This window comes from Semicossyphus pulcher, unplaced genomic scaffold, assembly GCF_022749685.1.
Source record: "Semicossyphus pulcher isolate SPU_LCO1_2020_fin unplaced genomic scaffold, fSemPul1.0.p SCAF_6, whole genome shotgun sequence".
Lineage (NCBI taxonomy): Eukaryota > Metazoa > Chordata > Actinopteri > Labriformes > Labridae > Semicossyphus > Semicossyphus pulcher.
The window spans coordinates 25424328-25447479 of NW_027211737.1; the positions used below are offsets into that span (position 1 = coordinate 25424328).

A 23152-nucleotide genomic window follows, 5' to 3' on the forward strand; every position below is an offset into this window, starting at 1 on the left:
GAAGAAAGCGCTCTCACATTTCCACTTTTGTTCAACCTCTGTCTTTTTCCCATGCCGTCATGTTCTGTGTTATCCCTTGTCTAACTCTTTTGCAGGCTGTATGTATATATTTTATGGTGCTCTGCGAAAGATGTAAAATGTAGAGTACATGGAGCTTAATGTCAGCGCTGCACATTAATGCAGTTTTAGTAGCATTTGCTCTAGTTAAACTTAGTTGGTCCTTGCTACACGCGCTAACCTTGAGCCTTTGTTCTTCAGTGCTCAGGGTATTCAAGTGTTTCTGGGACACTCGTGGAGAGGGAACTGATAAATGATCTGGTATTGCTATTGACCCAGAAGGGAATATAGTCTAGTTCAGTGCACTTACTGTGAGTTGGTGGAGTGTGAATCTGTGCGAGTACAGTGGAGGACTTTTAGCTACAGTCCAGACAAAGACAGGTCTTTTATAACCAACTGGGCACGGCAGCTGTGAAGTACGGCAACCCCCTTTTCACTGTTTCAAGCTCAAAAAGCTTTTTATAGAGAGGCAGGTGTAGACATATTTACAAGCTTCATTATAGCTACAGCTTAATAGCATTCTGTTGCCCAGTGAAGCAGATGTGGTAAAAGAAATCAAGCTTCTATGCAGTTCATGTTATTGTGTGCGAGTTATTCTGTGAGGATGCGATGATCTGTGGTGTGTTTGTGTCCCTTCAGAGCTGGAAGGCAACGAGAGGTGGTTACTGACCCTCCTGCAGGGATTAAGTAGGTTCACCCCTTGCCACACCATTCCCTTTTTTAATTACACCTTAACCACACTGCAGGGTGATCACCTCCCCTGCTGGATTTCACTGTGTGTACTTTACAATGAATATTAGCAGTGGCTTGTTGTGTATGTGGTGAAATCACATCGGCTGGGAAGTGGCTTGAGGGGTTCTGTGTGCTCATGGGCGACAATGATGACAATGTTAGCGGAGGCTAATGAACAGTTTCTTTGATAAGTTGGAGGTCTAGCTGAATGGTCTCCTTTGATCCTTTGACCGTGTTTTATGTTGTTGTTGCAGAAAAGTCCCGGGATTTCTCTCCGCATGGTGAAGCTAAGAAGCAGGCGCTGGGCCCTGATGACCTGAGGACCTCCAACCTGGGTCGACAAGTTCTCTCCCCCTACCCCATGTCCCCACGAGACATGGCGAAGATCAGTCACGACCAGCATCTGCTCCACTTTAACTGTGAGTCCTCTTCTGTCTCCTGTCTCTACTTATTCTATTCCCACTATTAGAACTCAAATCACCAAGTTTTAATGTCGTATCTTTTCTTCCAGCGTTCCAGCAAGCGGGCCACCCTTCTATGTCTGGCCTGCCACAGGACAGTGGTCGGTTAGCAGCAGTGAGGCCCCTCACCATGCCAGAGCCACCGCCGCTCATCTCCTCCTCCAAGCCAGGAGGCTCCATCACACAGGTACAGCAGCACACAAGTCAAAACTAACTTTACACAGAAAAAATCTTAGAATCTGATATTAGACGAATACTGTGGATCACCGTTATGATAATAACGGTTATGCCTGTTTTTTCAGGGCACCCCAGTGCAGCTGCACAGCCCAGCTCATGGGTTAGACCACGGAAAGATGCCCCCCACACAGATGGGGCTCTCTTGGATGGACCAAAGGAAAGTGGGTGAGTAAAGTTGTCAGGAGGGACTAGTTCACTTCAGTTTTCCACTTCTAACACGTCTTCTATCCATTGCATCACAGACATGTCTTTCTCATTTCCGTGTCTGTTTATCCCTTGCAGGTCCTTACCCCGTGGTGAAGCAGGAGCAGTTGTCCCCTCGCAGCTCGTCCTCCCAGGCTGACAACCTCTCAACCCAGGGGGCGCCTCATGATAGTGCTGCAGGACGTGGTGGGTGGTTCACCTTCTCTATAACGTTTTTTTCATATACACTACACTGGTATTGGTGCATCACAGATCAGTCAAGATGCCGTACACCTTCGAATAACAAAGTCACATCATGAGTTTCCCACATGTTCTCTTCAGCACTGTCATGCTGAAGAGATTTAGCTCCTCTGCATGACAGTGGCCTGAGGCACACAGCGAGGACCACACTGGAGTGACTTTGGGACAAGTCTCTGAATGAACTCGAGTGGCCCGGGTTAGACTTAAATCTCAGTCAAGAATCGGTGGGGAGTTGAGTTCACTGAAGCTCGTCTAATCTGACAGAGCTTGAGAGGATGTGAGGAATGGGAGAAAGTGCGCAAAGCTGGTAGATGCAAACTCAAGAAGATTTAAAGCTGCAACTACTGCCAGCCGTGCCCCTACACTTCAGTTTAACTAAAGTGTCTACAGAAAAAAACATGGCTGTCACATGTTTTACAAATTTACATATGTTTTTATTGTACTTAACTTAGACTGACTCATAAATAGGAATAATACATACATATAAGGCAACAAGACTTTGTATTGGTTGCAGCTGTGCTTTCATGCCGTTTGTCTGACCCTGTTTCACTTTGACTACTCTGACCTCTGCCTTTCTTTCTTACTTTCTGTCTTCACAGGTTCTATTCCAGCTGTTCAGGGTGGAAGCATCACTAAGGGCATCCCAGGGACCAGAATGCATCCAGATTCCTCCATCTCCTACCGAGGGGGCTCCATTACTCAGGTCAGTCCAGCTCTTGGTCCTTGTTACAGGTGCTGTACAGATTTTTACTCTTATTGTCAATCCAAGTGGATATGAATTCATGCCGTCTCTTGATCAAAATTAGACCCACATTAAATGAGGGCAGTCCATTGTATTTTGATTTGTTTGACAGCCACATTATATCTGATTTAGGGCTGCACGATATTGGAACAAAAGTGACATTGCGATAACTTTCTGTTCTGCAATATTTATTGTGATTTTAAATACAGGAAATGATGCCAGATAAACATAGTTTTTATGTCCATATAAACAATCATACTTATTTGGCACTTTTAAGTCTATTTCTTCTAACAAATCAAACCCCTCTCCTACTTTTAATACACTTAGCTTAAATACTCCGACACCTGCATGAGAAGAAGAGATAGTTCAGGTGGAGCCACACATTTCTTTAAATAAATACAAACAGACTTGTGCCTGCAGTTGCATTACTTTACAGAATGCCATCTACCATTTCTAATGGTGTTTAAATACATGTTTAATCAGCGTGATCCGCCCTGTGACGGTCACCTTTGAAAGCTCACCATCCCCTACTTCCTGTTTGCACACACAACCTCACGTGTGTGCTGCAGGTGTAGCCACTAAAAGTAAACACTCCGCAGTTCGTCCGCTCGGTGAACGGTCCGTTTCTGTCGACCAGCACTGGGATGAGGTACTCACTGAAAAGCTTGTTTATAGTTTACAGGCAGGTGACAGAGTCTGCTGCTCAGCGGTTTACTCTGTGCTCTGGTGAAGTGCTTCACTACATGATATAAGCTAATCTTTTCTGTAGATAAGTCATGGAAAATGAGAAACTGGCCAGTTTTTGTTTTGCACCGAGCAACAATAAAGTTGCAGATTGCCGTGTTTCACTTAAAGGAGCAGTTCGCCCCTGGAAAAAGCCACGAGTCAGTCAAAGCTGGGGTTTTCTGTAATCGATAGAAGCAATAATGTTTGATCGCTGGCGTGACCTACTACTTCAGGTCTGCAGTCTACATTTCAAACCTGACGATTTTGAACGAGACATGACATCGGACGTGAGCGTCCTAGATTGCGGAAGTGTAGTTTAGCGAGCTCCCTTGCCAGACTACGTCAAACGCACCATCTGGCGGAGGTTTTCCGGGCCCATTGAAGACACATTGCGATTGTGAAAGGATATGTCACGCAGCCCTAATCTGATAGATAGAAATTATCTGTTGCTTTTGGTTAATTTAAATTTAAACAATTTTTAGTTGAATTGGTTTGCAATATTTGGTGGGGGGTATTCTGCTGTTTCCGCTGCTTGTTTGATAAAGAACAACTGGTGTAACCCACAGCTGATGCCCTGCTATCTCTTCACTCAGAGGAGCAGAGTTCTTTATTTGTCATCTCTGTGTTGTGCTCGACACCCTGACGTTACTGCGTTTCGAATATTGTGCTGACAGTGTTGAAGTTGAAGTAGTGCATTACGACACACAACTGCAAACCGTTATGTTCCCCTTTATCTGGAGAACCTCTGAACAACCTCCTGAGAATAATTAAAATGAGCCGGTTAAAAATGATGTGATGTAAAAGAGCCGTTATTTGGGTTCAGGAGACGCTTGTTTTTATAGGAGATCATAAGATGATCCGGTTCTGTCTTCAGGTTTCTGTGAGAACAGTTTACTCAGGTTAATGTGATTTGCTCTGTCAGAGGCTGACGGATGTAAGTGTTGAACTGAAACTGACACTGTGATAAACTGTGTTAAGGTTCATCATAAAAACAAAACACACATAATTTTCCATTCCCTGACCTACTCTGAGCGTTAACACTGGTTCTGCCATTTGTTTGAAGCCGCTCCCATCTGCCTAACACTCTTCATGTTGGCCTTTGCTTTGTGTGCTTATGATGAAAAAAAAGCTGTTAAGACGTCATTAGGCGAGCTGAGAGCTGCGGCTGCTGGATTTCCCTGCTGCTGTGACATAACCACAGCTCTGAGTGGCCCTGTCACCCTGGCAACAGGTACACACTGTACCGCGTCTGTTCCCTCTTTTATTTATCTATTTACTCCAGACGCCGGCTAAATCAGTCATTGATATGCCCACTGTAATATCACCTCCAACTGGCATACAAGAGAAAACAAGTGTTGAGGGGGCTGTTATCCAACATGATGGATTAGTAATGAAGAGGTGGGAGCGTCAAAACATAATCAGTTCTGTTGTAAACACCTAAATATGGCGATGTTCGGAGCAGATGAGGACTGCTTTCTTCGGTCAGTGCCATCCGATCCTGTAAATATCACCCTCTACTCGTCTGGCCCCCCCCCGACCGTTAGCGGCGTCTTCTTGGAAAAGCTGCAGTCAACAGACGAGAAATGTGATCTCAGGCTCTTCTGTGTCTCCTACTCAAGCATCCACCTCCGCTCTCACTCGAGCAGCGTAGAAACATTACTCATAGTCACAAAAGCTGCGTTGTCATCTACTGTTGCCAAGTTGTTGAACCTCCGCTTCTTCTGGGAGTACTACTTTGTGTTTCACAGCTGTGTTTGTTTATGTGTGTTGGTTTTGCTGCTCTTTATGTGGATCCTTGTCATCCATCACGTTGTTTTTCTGCTTCTTCTGTTTGTGCCCCAGAGTTTTTGTCACATGTTCTTTATGTAACACAAGATTTGATTTGTGTTACAGTCGAACCGACGGCTCATTCAAGTCAACAAGAAAAACAAACGATATACCTCTCTCGCTTTCTCTACCATCGTTTTATCAATCAGGATTGCTTCTGTTTATCTACACTTATATTAGACGGCTTTATAACAGACATTACCTAATTGTTTAATTGAGTAACAGACGAGTAACACTGTCTGTGTAGCGTTGTTTGTGGTTTTGGGATTGGGTAATAAACTGTCAGGTTTCATGGTATTGCTGCTTACCCTAAATAAAGGCTTTGATTAGAATTGATTAGTGTAATCCCCTTGACATTGTAGAGGTGTGAATTTCCTCCGCTTGCAGTGTAATTACCTGAGCCTGACTTCTACACAGGCAAATTGCTATCCAGTAGGAGTCTGTTGGAATTCTTTGACATGTAAAGTTGCTGTCGTTTTTTGGTCTTTGCTTCTTTTTGTAACATAAAAGTCATCATCAGACTCTTGGCATCTCTTAACAAGAGCTCCTGCTGCACACTGAGATGACAAAGGCCAGGTCTCACTCCTCCTCTCTTCTCCACAGGGGACGCCGGCTGATGTGCTCTATAAGGGAACCATAACCCGTCTGATCACAGAGGACAGCGCCAGCCGAGCCGAGAGGGAGCGGGACGAGGCTCTGTCTAAAGGCCATGTGGTCTACGAGGGCATCAGCGGACACATTCTCACATACGACCGTGAGTACATCAGCTCGGCTGCTGAATATTTGATATCGCTGCCAAGGATTTTTCTTTCATTTTCACTGGGATCTGGCTCAACAAATGGAAGGGTTTCTATTGATGTAAACTTGCAAGCGCGACATAAGCCTAGCACTTTAAGTGATTGCAACACAATGTGCTTCAGAATAACTCTCCCACACACACATACACAGCAGGGAAAGGATTATTACTTAGAATTACTTAGTCCCAGTTATTATTGTGTGCTGTTAATGTTCAGTGCCTTATAAATTAATCAGGAAACCCTCATCAATTTTCATTCAGGAAGCAACAGAGACAGAGTGAGAAATTATTTTAAAACTAACTTGGTATAAACCTGCATAGACACTAGGGCTGCGATACTGTTATACTTTTTGTTCTGTTCCGATTTTTAAAAAATACAGGAAATTATTTTTATTATTTGGGACTTTAAAATCTATTTTCTTATAACAAAACAAAACCCCTCCTACTTTTACCACTCTTGGTTCAGACTCTGACACCTGCATGAAAACGTAGAAAGCGACACGTTCTTTATGGAACAAATACAGACTTATACTTCTATTGTACAGTTGTGTTATTATTACAGTATGTCATCAGCCGTTGCTCATGATGATCAGATGTATGTTTAATCAGCGTGATCAGCCCCATGACAGTCACTTAATGAAAAAATCACATCTCCTGCTTCCTGTCGGCACACACAACCTCAGGTGGTGTGCGTGTGTGCTGCAGGTGTTGCCAAAAAAGTAAACCGCACGTCCCCTCCGTGAACTGTCTGTTTATGTAGCTCCAGCTACATTATACAGCTAGTTAAACAGCACTGGGACGAGGTGCCTCTGTTAACGGGAATACTCTTACTTATAGTGAGTGAGTGTTATAGTGAGAGTATTCCCGTTAACAGAAGCACATCGTTCCGGTCCGGGTTAACCATGGGGCTACATAAACGGACAGTTCACTGAGCGGATGTGCCAAGAGTGTTTACTTTTAGTGGCTGCACCTGCAGCACACAAACAGCGTGAGGTTGTGTGTGCCGACAGGAAGCAGGAGATGTGAGTTTTTGTTCTTGTTTACAGTTTACACTACAGACAAACAGACTCTACAGCTCAGCGGTCAGGTCTCTGTGTGCGCCAATGTGATCAGACGGACTTTTCCTGTAGATTAGTCATTAAAAACAAGAAACTGGAGAGTTTTCTTTTTGCACCGAGCAACAAAAGAGTCGCCGCTTGATGTATTTCACTTAATTTGCCTCAATATCGCACATCCTGTGAATATTGCACACATAAATAAATCTCTATTAATAGACGGACTTAGAGGTACTAAAAGCTACTACACTATTATTTGATCTCATTGGGCCTCATTCACAAATCTGTGCTTAAACCGTGCGTATGATGTTTGACACACAAATCTGGGATTCATCAAATATGTTATTTTGAGTTTTATGAGTTTGTTCAAACTCTGCGAACAAATGTAGATCTTCCTCAGACCATGCGTACGCACAAACGATGAAGGACCGGTTTTCTCAGAAAATGTAAACACGCACCCTTATAACTTAATGCACAGCATATTAAAACTATTCATCTAAATAAAGCCTTTAACAGACAACAACAATTAAAACCGTGAATTTAATAATGCACTGACCAAATTAAATTGTTAATTCTAATTAATTAATTGTTGCAATGAGCATTGTTGTTTTCATTTGAATAAAATGAAATTAATTACAAAACAACACTTTAAATTCTGAAATGAATGACCTTTAGGAGACGGTTCTTGTTTAACATTATAATGTTCACGCTCAGTGCGGGAACAAATTCCAGATATGAATGATTCAATTATTGCAGCCAGTCTCTCATGCTGCGCTGTCAGATCAGGTGGTCCTCCACCTGTTTCCTTCCTCTTTTTTCTGCTCAGCGATTCTTTTTTTACCGTCCACCTTGATGTCGAACTACTCGTTATTTTTACCTGAGCCACGGTCCGAACCTCAGGACCACACACAGCATCTACAGCCTCAGCTATTGAAGCCCAAGCTTAATTTTTTTCATCATGGTGACTCCTGAGGACACGCTTTGCTTCCACCTCCGACACAATCACCTCAATTTCCGCTGTACTGTTATTCTTTTGTTTTTTTTTTCTCACTTTGGGGCCATGTCTTGGAACCTTTTCCCTCTTTTTATTTGTCTTAACCTCGCCGCTCTCTTCCTGATACGTCGAGCGGATGTCCTTGTATAGACAAATGGGGCCGTGGTCGTATGCATAAGAACATTTCTGTGCATATATATTAGTGAATGAGGCCCAGTGAGTTCTATCCTTTAGCTAAGCTTTTTTTAGCTAACCTAATTATTGTATCTTTTTCTTGTCATTTGTAGGCCCGTCCTCTCAGACCCCTAAAGATGAAGGCCGAGGCCCCGGGCAGCCTGAAATCTTAGGCCTGAAGCGTCCGTACGACGTCATGGAGGGAGGCATCTCTCGAGGACTCCCTATGAGGGATTCACTGTCTGCCACCAACTGTGAAGGTGAGAGACGACACAACCACTCTGGTGCTCTCATGAAATGCTACAAGACATAATTCTGTTTAACACATTCAAATCTTATCATTGATGATATCATGTATCATGCACTCACTGCTTCTCCTCCTCCTCAGGTCTGATTGGTCGAGCCATGCCTCATGACAGGGACAGTCCGCACCACGCTGCTTACAAGGATGCTCATCACATCCGGGGCTCCATCTCACAAGGTAAGACGTCACCGCAATATAAACAACAAGCATTTAAAAAAAAAAAAAATTAATTCCAATTTTCTTATAATGGTAGATTTCCTTTCTTCAAGATGTTCTCCCCAATATGTCCAAATATATTCTCCTTCTGCTGAATGAACATTAAAAATTAATCCACAGTATGTTTTTGATGACACTAGAAGAGAAACAGGCTGACATTGCATTACTAATTACTGTTTTGGAGGGGAAGTGTACATGGTTATAAGCCTGACAGATCAGTGACATAACTGGACTGAGAGAAGTCTTAAAGATGTCGCAGAGGATTAAATCTTTAAACTGATTTTTATCAGATTTGCCTCTCTGTGCTCGCTCAGCAAAGCTGCAGAGACAAGAAGCTGTTTTTCTCTGCAGCTTTCTGTCTTATCTGTTTCTTCATTTTTGTTCCTGTCTGTCTAAATACGAATAAAATCTGAAATATGCTGCTCAGTCTTGATTATGGAAAAATAGAGAATGACTTATTTGTATGATTTCAGGTATACCTCGTCATCTGGACCCTCAGGATGGTTACCTGAGGAGGGAGCCCAAGCAGATGAAGAGAGAAGCCTCCCCACCCCGTGGGCCCGGCTCACTCTCAGACCAGATGAAGGGCAGGGAGGGCATGGTGCCCACGGTGAAGGAGCCTGGGCGCTCCATCCACCTTATTCCCAGGGAGGAGCTCCGACAGCCTGGCAAGGAGGGCATCATAGCACAGGTATACACAACACATGCTAACCAACCTTAACACTAAATCTTCAACCCTCTCTTTATTAACTCATGTTGTGCTTCTCTTCAGGGAACACCCATGAAGCAGGAGGCAGCTGGTTCAGGGAAACGTCACGATGTCCGCTCCATCATAGCCAGCTCACCACGTTCCTACCACAACGCACCCTCCCACATGGAGATGCGTGCTGAGAGGGGCCGCTACGAAGAGGCGCCTAAAGGGCGGCCCAGCGCAGTGGTCAGTACGGCCAGCCCTATAGCCCGCTCGTCTCCCCTCACCCTGGGGTCCGAGCAGGGAGGCAAGGCTCATCATAGTCCAGTGGGCTACGACGACAAAGGCAGCCTAAGGACCCCTTACCCTGGACCCTCGCATCGCAGCTCCCCGCTGTCCAGAGAGGGAGGCCAAAGGCAGCATGATGGCAAGTGCATCTCATTCAGTCGAGACATTTTGGAGGCTTGATTCCTATATGACATGGTAAATGACATTTTTCGCTGTTTGTACTCCAGGTTCCAGTAAGAATCCGCCCCAGGAGCGTAAAGCCACACCGACCCCGAGGGAAATGAGTGCTACCAAATCACCACTACAGGGTGTTGCTGATCAGCAGACCTACGAGCGCTTGCTGCAGGGTCTCGGAGCAGACGTGTACCGTCAAATCCCCCTTGCCTTCGATCCTGCAGCACTGCCCCGCGGCATCCCCATTGACCCAGGTACATCCCAATTGACAACAAGCTCTGTCCTCTGAGACTCTTAAATGTGATGTCCTTGTTGGACCTACAGGTGTTTTCAGTTATTGTGACCTGAGCGGACCTCAGCTTAAATGAGACTGGGTAGAGCTATGTGAGGGCACCAAATCCTTGTTGTACTGTATTTTAGTAATCCTAAAGGCTTACTGTTAATCATCCCTGAGTGTGAGTGAAAACAAAAACTAGGCTAAACCTTTGATGCAGCACCGTGAATTCATTCAACATTCCAAAGAGAAAACGCCAGGTGGACCAAAAGTGTCTGATCATCCTTTAACAAGGACTTCCTGGTTTGTATTTTATCTGCCTACCAGTACCTATAGTACCACGTCCAGACATACAAAGTGTTTACTCTTGAAGTGTCATACCAGAGGGCCTGTCCGCCTGAACTCAACCTGACAGGTGAAACAAAACTGTAGCGGCAGGGAAATGTCAATCAAGCCCCGTCTGTACCGCCCACACTGTCTTCAGAAGACGTCCAGTCAAGAGCGATATGTGACATCACCTGTATGTCCTATAATCAGTTTGATTTGTTTTCCATTCCAGTATGATTGACAGACATATCCTGACACATGTTTCCGTCTCTCCATACACAGCGGCCTACTACTTGCCTCGCCACCTAGCCCCCAACCCAGCGTACCCTCATCCCTACCCCTACCTCATCCGTAGCTTTCCCGACACCGCTGCCCTGGAGAACCGCCAGACGCTGCTCAACGACTACATCACCTCCCAGCAGATGCACCAGTGGCCTGCAGCGGCTGCCATGGCCGCCCAGCGCTCAGACCTTCTGAGACGAGACCAGCCCCTTCCTCTGCCCTACTCTGCAGCCCCCCGTGGTGAGGCCAGCTGACTTTCACTATACTCACTCCCTCAAATATGTCTTACCTTGTTCTTACCTTTGTAAGATGTTTTTAAAGCCTGAAATGTACTTCCACAGGTCAAGTGTAACTTTGCCAGAGCAGCAGGGTTCATGTTGACTTGATTTCATTCAATATTTATGAGGGACTTCCTGTTTAAATCAAGGTTGGAAACATTTAAAAACAGTTATCTGTAGGCTGAAACATGTAGAAGTGCAGTGCTGTGCGTCTACTGAACATTTTACCTCTAACTGAAACTCATGTTGATGATGTGTTCACAGGTTTCTGTCTTATAAGTTATCTAAAAACTTTAAAGGATTCAGCTTTAGACATGTTGATATTTGTTCTGTAGCCATAGATTGGAGTTTTTTCTGACGCTGCATGTTGCATGTCCATCTTTGATGGTATTTGTCCAGCATAAGTTAGTTGTTGGCTGGTGGGCTCCATTGTTGTAAGTTGTAATCTCAGAGATCTCGATTTCATTGTCTTTGGCGGCACCCATGGCGATAAACGGTAATTGCAGGAGCACACTTCCCAGATATCCAGACAGTGCTGCATGTGTGACGTCCACGGTTGTCTCCGGTTGTAACTCTTGATTTTCCTCGCTGACGGTCGCTTTCCTTTTAAGACTGTTTGCCTTCATCTGAGCGTCGAGTTTGTTTTTTTCTTTGGATTTTCACTTATTTTTGAAGTTGTATCTGTAGTCATCCATCTTTTCTTTGTTTTATTCAGCCATAGTAGATTACTGTTTACTCGCAGCACTTGCAGAGATCGGAAAAGCAGACGCTTAGCTCCGCCTACCCTCTCTGGCAGACCAACCACTGCTGGCTGATGGAAAACGTTAGCGTCACTAACTGGGCGCCGCTTGTGATTTTTTTTCCGCAAAAGTTGCACCCAACACCCAGTCTGTAATAATACTATATAATGCAAATGCAAAGGCTTTCATCAGTGGGCCATAGGCTCTATCACCATTGTGTTAACTCATTCGGCAATAGATGGTGACTTAACAGACATTTATTTACATGAAAATCTTCTAGATTATTACTTTAAGCAGCAGTGGAGGTAGAGGTAATTAGTAGCTGCTAGAGATGGAAACAATAATCTGACAGTAAGTTGCTTTCTCTTTCTTGAGTATTTATTATTCTTATTTATTTTGCCAAAGCATCAAATAGATTTAATTTGCTGCAGCATTTTTCAGCCAGTTATGAGTAAGAGTTGTGCACTTAGGATGCTTAAAAGCTATTAAGCTGAATGTGTGAGCAGTGAGGGAGTTTGCTTTTCAGAATAATGTAAATTACTGAACGAAATTACTGCAAGTATTTACAGAAACGTGTCTTAAAACTCTCGCTAAAGCAGATGCTACTTAGATCAGACGGATCTCCCTTTTAAAGCTCTGTCATTTTATCTACTTTTCTTCCATTGTTCTGTGTTCATGTAACATTTCCCATGTTTGAACCAGCGGGTAAACGCTTGCCCACATAGAAATGTATTTGTTTATTATTTTCAAGTTGATTTCATTATTATTAATTTCAAACAGACAAACCATGTTTTTCTTTTCCTCACATTATAACATGACCTATAAAAATCTCCAACTGTTGTATCCATAACGGCAAGCAGGCCGTTTGCTGTGTGGATCGGTTTTGTATCTTGTGTTGTGAACCAGTGCAAGAAGTCATCGTTAGGCTTTCTCTAACCTGTTACCTGTCATTCATTCAGACCCAAACACATATAGAACCAGGTGTTAGGCTTTTCTTTACACTCCTCTTCTTTCTGTCCTCTAGGGATCATCGATCTTTCTCAGGTGCCACACTTACCTGTCCTGGTCCCTCCCTCTGCAGGGGCAGCCGGCTCCCCCATGGATCGCATCACCTACATCCCCGGGGGAAGCGCCACCTTCCCTGGCAGGCCTTACACCACCTCCCCCATCTCACCAGGTACGATTCAGTTCACACAGAGGTTAAATACGTTGTACGATTATTGCTTCTATAATCGTTCTTATTGCTTTTTTTTCTCAACAGTTGGTTCCTCGCACATGAACAAGATGCAGGGCACGTCTTCAGAGCGCGAGCGTGAGAGAGACCGCGAACGGGACAGAGAGAGGGATCGGGAGCGAGAGCGTGACCGGGAGAGAGAGAGGGAGCGCGAACGGGACCGGGAGAGAGATCGAGAAAGAGAACGGGAGAGAGACCGGGAACGAGAGAGGGAACGGGACCGCGACAGGGAGAGAGAGAGAGACCGAGAGCGCGACAGAGAGAAGGGCGGGTCTATTGGAAATGTGGAGCACGCCCCCATCTGGAGACCAGGTGTGGAGCACATAATGTTTTTAACTAGAAGGAAAAATGTGATTTAAGGGAGAAATAATGAATTATTAATCAAATGGATCTGTTTTGTGCCTCTCAGGTACAGAGCACAGCTTGGCAAGCAGCAGCAGCAGTGTGAGACCTTCATCCCAGCCGTACAGCCACCAGCACTCCCCAGTGTCCCCTCGCACCCAGGAGAACGTGCAGCAGAGGCCGAGCGTCCTGCACAACACAGGGGGCAAGAGTCTCTCTGTCAGCGAACCCTCCGGCTCTGTGTTTCGGTAAACTGTGTTTAAGTTTTCTTTTCATGAGGGCAACACTGGGACATTTCCCAGATTCCTCACAGCAAGGGGAACATTTTGTTTGTCTTGTTTACTTAGCACGTTTTATTTGGCTTTCCAGGTCCATGTCCTCAGGGCCAGCCCGCTACCAAGGTTACCCGGGCCACCTCCAAAGGACAGGTGTGCCCCCTGAGGCCTACCCACCTGCCATGGACTCAAGTGTAGCCAAAGAGCAGAGCCGCGAGGGAGGCAAAAACAGGGGAGGTCTACCCAAGCACATGCAGGACCAGCACGGTCCCTCCGGCAAATCTGACCCCAAGCTGTCCAGCCCAAGTCCAGGAGGAATGTACCCGGGTCCCTATCCCTCGGCCTCAGGTCGGCCGCAACACCTGCTGCCTCCCCAGTCGGATAACCCTCCCGGCCGTGGAGAAAGCGGTACTCCTAGTAGGGAAAAGACTCAAAACAAACAGATGTCCATTCAGGAACAAGAGCTCCGAGCACTCGGTAAGACCACCATGACTGCGGCCAACTTCATAAACGCGATTATTATGCGTCAAATTTCTTGTGAAACGGGGATGCCAGAGACCGGTTCGCTTGTTGCCAGCAGCGCCACTGATGGTAAGACGCTCTGGATCCCAGGGTCCCCCTCATCACCCAGACCCTCCCCCGTCAGTCTGTGGCCTATTGCACGCTGTGGTGGTTGGCATTATCAAATCAGCCCAATTCATTTACATTTTTTTCCTTCGATGCTATTCTTTTTTGCTTTTTTATTATTAGTTTTTATTTACTTAAAGACCACCGAGGGGCCCTCTGGAAAACTGAACCTCTGGCCCGTCTAAATTGGCTCTGACGGGCTGAGATTAAATAAGAAGAGTCAGTTCTTATTAAACATTGATACAATTATAAAAGCTTACAACTCAAACCGTTTACTTTTCCATGAAGCAGATCCGAGGTGTCCTTTAAGGTGCCCTTTTTAAGGTAAACGAGCTGGTGGGACGTTAAGGCAGAACATCCTTTGCTGCTTATTTTCTTTTTCGAGGATGTGTCTTGAATTGACCACGTGGCACCCCTTCTCCCTCCCATTCGGCTGCTTACTTTAAACAGAATATTTCACCACATGCAAGTGGCCATGACAGTAATATTTAAGACTTTTAAAGAGGCATTTCACTGCAGGAGGCCTTTACATCCCGTGTTTAATAGGCTGCCTGTATTTCACTTTCGCTGCTGCATGTCTGAAGAGGCACTGCTTCCTGTCCTAGTCCTATTTGAAACATATTGTGCTGCAGCACTACTCTGGACCACATGTAGCCCAGATGACTGAAGGGGAATAGAGAATTGGTGTGCCAGTCCCTTTCTTTAAACGTCATAGAAAGCTTTACCAACCACAGAACTGAGTCCCTGGGGTCCCTGAGAGCACCGGTGCTGCACAGGAGGCGGGTGGGAAAGGGGACGTCGAGAAAGACTCTCAGCCATCCAGGGGGAGAGGGGTCCTGCAGCTTCTGCCGCCCCAAATCTCTGCATGTCCCTATTTAAGGCTCACTGTAATTTCTGCTGATTGTTTTGTTTATTTTCTTCCCACACATGCCAAACGCTCAACACATCTCTCTCTCAATCAAGCCTCTGGGAGTTTGTCCGTCATTTGGAATGTGATTTTGTTTTGTTGTTTTCTGCTTGTCGAGCAATTTGTCTCGTTTGTATATATTACCAGTCTGCAGGGCGGGTGAGAACCGCATGCTGGGTCCAAATGAGTGTTGTGGCTTTAAGTCGACAGGAAGCATGCTTCTCAAACAGGCAAAGACTGCCAGGCAGACTTATTATTAGGGCATCATCACCTTGCTGTTGGCATGTAATCACTAACTAGCAAAGAGAGAAATGAAAGCTATTGTTAGCTGTTATTGAAATGAGCGCAGAGTGTGTTGTGTTGTTGTTAGCTAACAACATAAACTGCAGCATCCTGTCCCTCCGGGGGACTTGCCCCCCTGAGAGTCTGCACAGTCAGTCCTGACCCCCACGCTCGACTTACATCATCATCTCCTGAGAGAAATACTGTAGTGCAGGAGCTGAGTAAGAAAACACACGGTGAGACATTATGCACAAGGGAATCTTAAAATAGACCCACAATCATAAAGTCAATGCATTAATATTCTTTGACTCTAACAGTACCTTTAGCAGGTTTAAGGAAGTACAGTAAGATGTTATCGAGTAAATCAGTTGAAAGGTCTTAAAAGACGCTCTCTGACTTCTTCTTTTGAGTCAGTGATGCAAAACGAGTCAATTTTAGCCTCATTTCTTGGCAGCTGCTCTCTATGCAAAGAGTTCATCATATATGAAGAACTTACCGAACATACAGTGTATTATATAATATATATAACGTGAACCCGTTGAGCTTTCATGTGCAGATGCTACATGAAATGTTACAATTACACATCCACCATATCTCTGATGGATGTGGACTGACACGTCTGAAGTCTGCATGTTTTCATGAGCACATTTTAAAGACTTTAGTCCCCTTTAACTTAAAAACAAGACTAACTTTTACCCATGTGTGGATGTTATGTCTGGCTGTGTTTGTGTGTGTGTGCGTGCGTGTGTGTGCCTTGGTTTTGACTCTCAGCTCAACAGAAGATGGAGCCACACGGTCTGTACCGTCCTCCGTCTGAGGAGAGACTGTCTCCGGGCCAGCAGCCCCCGTCCCCCTGTGTGAAAGGCAGCCAGAGGGTGGTCACCCTGGCACAGCACATCAGTGTACGTTCACTTTAACACGACAAATAACAAAAACGGCACAATAAAACGACAAGGATTCTATATTTATGCAGAGGTGATTTTAAAGTTAAGGACCTGGTATCATTTGAAGGAGTACTAATGTTCAGATGTGACTTTACAGGAGGTGATAACTAAAGACTACACCAGGCAGAGTCAGCAGCAGCAGCAAAGCTACCACGGCTCTCCTGTCCTGGACCTGACCCGTCCACCCAGTGCCTCCCAGCTCCCACCCACCTCACAGGAGTCTGCACAAGGGCCCCGGTACGTGGACAGCCTTGGGGGAGAACGCAACAGAGACCGGTGAGCATAACATGATCACTTTAATACCCCTTTCCTGCCAAAATGAGCGTGTTGACGCCGGTTTTTCAGACCCGGGAAGACCCGCTAATAAATGCAGATTATCTCTTTTCCCATTGCCAGTGAAGTAAACTCCTGTCAGTCTCTTTTCTGCTGCATCACCGTTTGACGTCACAAATATGCTGGGAACAGGGTTAGCGAACAGAAACCTGTCGCCTTATTTATTCTTCCCCTCAGATCAGAAGAAGCTCACTCACCTCGCAGTCTTGCCAGGATTGCTATACGAAACAAAGAACAAATTCGACCTTGTATGTTGTTCTTCTGTATTTACGCGACAGCAACGGGAACTCCAAAGCGCATCATGGCATCGCACAGGAAAGGGGGCGGAGATTAGCGTCTCGACACAGGTTTTGTGTTCCCATCAATGCCGATCGGAGCCGAGGCGATAATTACCCGGGTCTACTGCAGAGTCATTTCACCCGGGTCTTAACCCACTAAGCAAAAAAGCCGGGTGTTAGCGGGTTTTTTGACAAGTGGGAAAGGGGCTTAAGATTTCACCCTTTTTTACTGTTTTTCTAAAGTAAACAATGCAGGATTTATGTGACTCCTTCTGTAAACGTCTCTGTGTTTCCCTGCAGGTCTCCTCCTCAGCCCAAGTCCTCCCCAGTCAGTGTTTCAAATGACGGCATTGAACCGGTGTCTCCTGCTGGAGCCAACTCTGAACCTGAAGTCCAGGGAGGGGCCTCCTACCCCAACGAGCAGGGGGAGCAAGGGTAACTAACAGCTCACGTTGCAGTAGACGTCCACAGAAACAGCTCGCTGCAAATAGTTTTTATTGCTTGTGTGAACTTAAGCGGGTGCTGTCAGTTATCAGGTATCACATTGCTAAGCATTAGCCATATTTCCCAGCCATACAAGTGCTGTATTACCTCCTCTAGGACAGGAGTCGGATGCCATCCTAATTTTGGGAATTGTTCATGATCGAGGGGGTTTGAGGGGCTTTCAATCCTAATTTATATTCACTGAAAGAATGAAATTGGAAATATAAGTGGCTACAATAATTTGGTGTTTTCTGGAATCTCATTTAGAGGGTGTTACCAGGGGGAGGAGCAGTGCAGGCATCATAAAAGATGATTAAATATATAAACAGATCAACATTTTACATCCAAACTACGTTAAGAGTATAAGGGGGATATCAAAGAGCTTGATCAGTGTGCATGTGTTAACCTGCCTCTCCTTCCCCTCCTGCAGAATGGGCTCTCGTTCCCCTCCCAACGCCACGCAGCCTCCGGCTTTCTTCAGCAAGCTGACTGAGAGCACGTCAGCTATTGTGAAATCAAAGAAACAGGAGATGATTAAGAAGATGACTGTGGTTGGAAATGAGGGGGATTTCAGTAAGTGTGACGTCGGCACATGCCTAAGTGTGTGAGTATAAGTCGTTTCATAAGGAAGGGGGCTTTATTAAGGAAAATGTTTTTGCCTCTTTCAGACGCAGGTCAGCCTGGAACAGAGATCTTCAACATGCCGGCGTCTACAACTGCAGGTAACCTTTTTAATCCTCATCAGTTATTAGATTTATTTAGAGTCAGGAAAGAGAATTACATGGCTTTATTTTCAGTCACATTTGTAATGTTGGTTAAATGGCTGGGAATGACTGCAAAGTGGCTCAATGACTGTATACACGCTGCAACTTTTGCTTTATTTAACAATGTTAATTCACCAAACGGCTTATAAGAGTGCTAGTGTGTAAGAAAACTGGAGATAAATCAGATCATTATTACATGATAATACGTGAAGTTAACCCACTGCAGGTAACAAAGTGTATGAGTGACGGCACATGGTCGTATAACATTTAGAATTGGCTTTTGTTTTGGAGATAAATTCCCATGTAGTGCAATGAACTACTATTGTTACAGGCAATGGCTCAGAGCGAGTACAAAATCTAAAATACCGGTGGATCGTCTAAAAAATCTTCCGGTCTGCACTCTACATTTCAAACCTGCCGATCTTGAACGAGACATGACATCAGAGGCGGGCGAGGTGTAGTTTAGCGAGCTCCCTGGCCTCCGCCAGATGACGCGTTTTAAGTAGTCTGGAGCTGTCATGTCGTCCATCTTTTTATACAGTCTATGATTTGTTTAGTTTAACTTAACTTACTGGAACAAACAGTGTTTAATGCCACAAACATGTCTTTAACTCGTCTTTTGTCCCTCATTGCTGACCTTCCTTCTTTACTATGTACGTCTGTGGTTCTTTGACTTTCATTACTCGCTCTCTTCCGCCTCTTTATATGCTCCTCCATACCCTCTCTTTCTGTGTCTGATTGCACCTTCTGTACTTAACGTCTCTTTCTCCGTCTGACTCTTTAATTTGCTCTCACAGGTCCTGTGAGTGTCCGCTGCCACCCGGCCCCAGAGACTCCTGGTAACTCAATCGGCCTGGAGGCCATTATAAGAAAGGCCTTAATGGGCAAATACGATGATCAGTCCGAGGAACGCTCTCCATCCAACGCTGCTAACATGATGGGCTCCGGTGTGTCCTCTAATCTGTCTGTGGCTGACGGACGTGCTGAAGACTGCTTCTCACAAGGTACAGCAGCCTGTGACAGTATTTATCTGTTCTCTTCACCCTTATATAGTCTTGAATGTGCGGTCCCGTGAAGTGTAATTTCCACCCTGGCATTCAAAATGTTCCCTTCGAGACAATCTGGATTTGCACTCAGCTTCATACCAAGCTTTCCAACAACAACCCTCCGATCATCAATCAGAGATATGTTGGCTGTTTGGAGCGCAAACACAACTGAGCCGTTAATAATCTGTGTGAGGGAATCAGAAAGGCCTCCTCTACAGTCAGTCTTCAGTTTATGATTAGGCTCTTATTCTCTTAAACTGTATCCAGTCTTTTTCTTCTCTTTAAACATTGCCAGCTAATTCACAAGACTTATTTGAAGTCTTTTCTGACAATATTCTTAAAAACCATTAATCATAACAGTTCAGAAAAGATACTGAAGGCATTAGATATCCCAGCAGTCCTGTACTCTTCAGCCAAACTATTGCAGTTCAGTTACTTCCTCAGTTACACTGTGTCGGCTCCATGCTGAGCTGGAACTGGTTTGTGCAGAGCTGTGTGATACTTTATGTCTAAGCTCCGCCTCCTCTGTCTGCAGGTGGGGGAAAGTCCTCAAAAGGCAGCGGGCGCTCTAACGGGCGGAAGGCCAAATCTCCAGGACCAGGCCTGTCAGGGGGGGAGAGACCGTCCTCTGTGTCCTCAGTCCACTCTGAGGGAGACTGCAACAGAAGAACTCCTCTCACAAACCGTGTGTGGGAGGACCGGCCTTCATCCACCGGTACTAAACGTTTCTAGAGACTCTTTCATTCACTTTACACCGAGTTGAAGCAGCTCTCTGTTGTGTCTGGAAAACACGTCATAACAACTCTGTCTCTCTGCAGGTTCAACTCCGACTCCCTTCCCCTGTAACCCGTTGATAATGCGATTCCCAAGCGGGACGGTGTCCGCTCCCTCCCCCTCCTCTGGGCAGCCGGTGGGCCAGGGACCCGGGTTGGGACCCGGACAGGGCCGGTCCTGGGAGGAGGAGCCAAAACCTCTGCTCATGTCCCAGTACGAGACCCTGTCTGACAGCGAGTGACCCGGAAATCATCATGCCACAGGACCCGCTTACACTCAACCAACTCTGTGCTGCTGCAGCCCCACACACACTCATACACACACACACACACACACACACACACACACACACACACACACACACACACACGCACCTGCCGAGGTATCTGCAAACCTCTCTGCACCATTCCTCTCTGCATTTCCTCCGTCAGTCGTCAAAGCAAGGATCAGGTCCTCTCTTCACACACCTGAGGCGCAGAGCAGCGACGAGCTGGAACACTGCTGCTCCTTGTGAGTGTGTGTGCGTGCGTGTGTGTTAGCACCTACGTGTTATCGCTCACTCCAGGACTACTCTAAAGGACAAATCACTTCTTTTTATTTTTAAACTTTACTACTTTTCCTCACTGGCCTTATCAATAAAGACACATTAACCTGCACCTTTCAGGTGTAGCGCTCTAATGTGCTGACACTCGGTGTGGAGGGACTCTGAGGTCGTGTTGTTGGTCGGTCAGGAGCCTGACGGCGGCTCTAGTGACAGATTTTGAGTGCAAATCTGACCTGAGAGCAGCGGCCAACACAGCGGGCGACCCTCTCACGTTTCTTCACGGTGAACTCCAGGTGCAGGCGGCCTGTGCGCTGCTACCACTACAGAAACACGTGCGTGGGGAAAGGAGGAGAATCAACATCTTGTTTTTCTCGTTTCAGTTCTTTAATTTTTCTCCTTTAAATTCAGTCAGTCCAGTCCTGTGTTTGGAACGTGAGCTGAGACCTGTCGTACATTTTGATGGTGAACTTTTGATGGTGTCATTTGTTGTCTATTATCTGCAATGATGTATCTTTTTTGGGGGGCATGGACGGGGGCAGAGATTGTTATGCGGGAGGGTCATATCATTGGTTTACAGGGTAAACATGCTGTTCATGCTGATGTCATATATTAGGGGAGGGGGGGGGTCCTGAGGAACGGCGAAGGCCTGTTGACTTCAGGCATCCACGTGGGGAGAGATGATTTGCCAGATGGATGGCACTGAAACAAGTGACACTTTCTCACTGTTTTTATATTAACCATGTCTGTGTTTGTTGAAACGGTTTTTGGATATTAAGCACTTAGTTGTCAACATGTTCACAATGGCATTTTTAAGAATCTGTGTTTCCCGGGGCAGGAGAGAAATGGACTCGAGAACAGCGTAGAAATCCCACCGTGGAGGCATCCTGTAACACCTATCTGTTTAATTTTGGTCTCTATTCTTCATCGCTCCCACACTCAAAGCGACAATCACTCGGCCGCTTCGAGCAGGTGCAGACCAACCTTAATGCTGCTTACAGACGAACTCCGCAGCATCACCTGGAGTTCTCTCGCATTGAAGAGGTGATTTAAAAAAAAAAAAGCCATCTTTCTATGACCCTTGGTCCACGGCGGCAGCGGCAGCGGCTTCACCCGGCCCGCTAGAATCCCATCTAGGAGCTGTTGTGACGGTCTGACCTCTGACCTTTTACTGCCTAGAGGAGGAGCTGAGACCCAACTCGTCATCAGATTTTGTACAGTTATGAGATAGTGTTAAGTGCCATTTATTTTACATATACAGTACTGAAGTTACCAAGTGACGCACAATTTCTTTCTCTCAGCCCCTCATGACAGGGTTCAAACTGTCCACGCAGGGAAATCTGAAACAAACAAGCAAATGAAACGTCCTCTGTTTTTTAATAATCATGTTTTTGTGTGCATTTTTTTTCTTCATATTCATCACAGCCTTAGCTTTTAACTGTTTGACTCGATAGATTTATCTTCAAAACAAACTATCACAGGAAGCTCCGACCTGGGCCAGCATCCTGTTTCCTACACTATGAGACCTGTGACATTTTAAGTGTACTTCATCACACCCCCCTGTCTTTGCTCTGGTTAGATAAGGTGGAGACATTCAACGCTGGTTTTATGTTGCATTAGTTCTCAGATTGTCTGCAGTGTTTTAAACGCCCCTCTCTGTAAATCATGTGAAATGGCTCGTGGGAAGACTTCTGTCCTCTGATTAAAACTCTGAAACGATGGCGGCGAGCTTTTTCAGCGGTTTAAGAAGACGTCTTTTAACCGTAGTTCATTTCTCACAACACGAACATGACTGTTATAGGACTACCTCCTCTCTCTCCTCCATCATACCTGTCAATCGTCTAGCATGCCACACCTGCAGAACACTGTTCTAGGTCTTTTTGCTATGAAGATGGTTTGTAATTTCATCCTGCGAAGCAAAAGTACAGCCGGGTCTGTCCATCGGCCTCTCTGCGTGTTTATCATTTATCCACTGATGAAATTTAAGAATGTGACAGTAAACAGACTAAGCCATATCCAGCTGCTCCCTAATCCGACGACAGATAAATACCATGTTTTTAAAAGTATACTGAGATGAATTTTAACATGCATCCTCTTTTGTTTCTGTGCGTACAGTTTGTTTTGATTTCAGCCATGTTACAAATCATAAACAGTCATTTAAAAGTCAATTTCTGATGTGTTCCCTGGACTGTCCAAACATGGGTGGGGGGGTTGGGGGGGGATTGACATAAACCGTACATTGTTCAACCATTTTGTGCATAATGATTTTTTTTTTTATTATAACCCACTGTATAATAGCAAGGATTGTATATAAAACTGAAGAGATGTAAATATTTATGTGGCTTGCTTCAAGGTTGGTATTACGATTAAAAAAAGAAAAAAAAAAGAAATATTCACATGGTTAAATTCTACATGCCCACCAGCAAGCTTTGTGGATAGCAGTGTAAAAATGAAAACAAAAAAGACACTGCCTTAATGTTTAAATAAAAAGCTTATTGCCATT

General features: G+C 45.3%; 1 protein-coding gene across 4 annotated transcripts in view; it reads left to right on the forward strand.

Moving 5' to 3' along the window:
* ncor2 (nuclear receptor corepressor 2) overlaps nt 1-23152 on the forward strand; it is a 103770-nt gene extending 80618 nt beyond the window's left edge. For 2 of the 4 annotated variants that reach the window (XM_069683856.1, XM_069683857.1), the window contains exons 23-47: nt 697-744; nt 1044-1208; nt 1301-1437; nt 1553-1652; nt 1770-1877; nt 2531-2634; nt 5830-5980; nt 8359-8505; nt 8634-8726; nt 9239-9456; nt 9538-9883; nt 9972-10172; nt 10802-11041; nt 12844-12996; nt 13081-13365; nt 13463-13643; nt 13765-14147; nt 16258-16388; nt 16528-16706; nt 17342-17476; nt 17955-18097; nt 18193-18246; nt 19086-19292; nt 19870-20049; nt 20153-23152. In XM_069683856.1, coding sequence (XP_069539957.1) covers nt 697-744; nt 1044-1208; nt 1301-1437; nt 1553-1652; nt 1770-1877; nt 2531-2634; nt 5830-5980; nt 8359-8505; nt 8634-8726; nt 9239-9456; nt 9538-9883; nt 9972-10172; nt 10802-11041; nt 12844-12996; nt 13081-13365; nt 13463-13643; nt 13765-14147; nt 16258-16388; nt 16528-16706; nt 17342-17476; nt 17955-18097; nt 18193-18246; nt 19086-19292; nt 19870-20049; nt 20153-20349 — 4286 coding nt within the window. In that variant the 3' untranslated portion in view covers nt 20350-23152. The remainder of the gene's footprint in view (nt 1-696; nt 745-1043; nt 1209-1300; nt 1438-1552; nt 1653-1769; nt 1878-2530; nt 2635-5829; nt 5981-8358; nt 8506-8633; nt 8727-9238; nt 9457-9537; nt 9884-9971; nt 10173-10801; nt 11042-12843; nt 12997-13080; nt 13366-13462; nt 13644-13764; nt 14148-16257; nt 16389-16527; nt 16707-17341; nt 17477-17954; nt 18098-18192; nt 18247-19085; nt 19293-19869; nt 20050-20152) is intronic. The other 2 variants (XM_069683859.1, XM_069683858.1) reach the window with 2 other exon arrangements.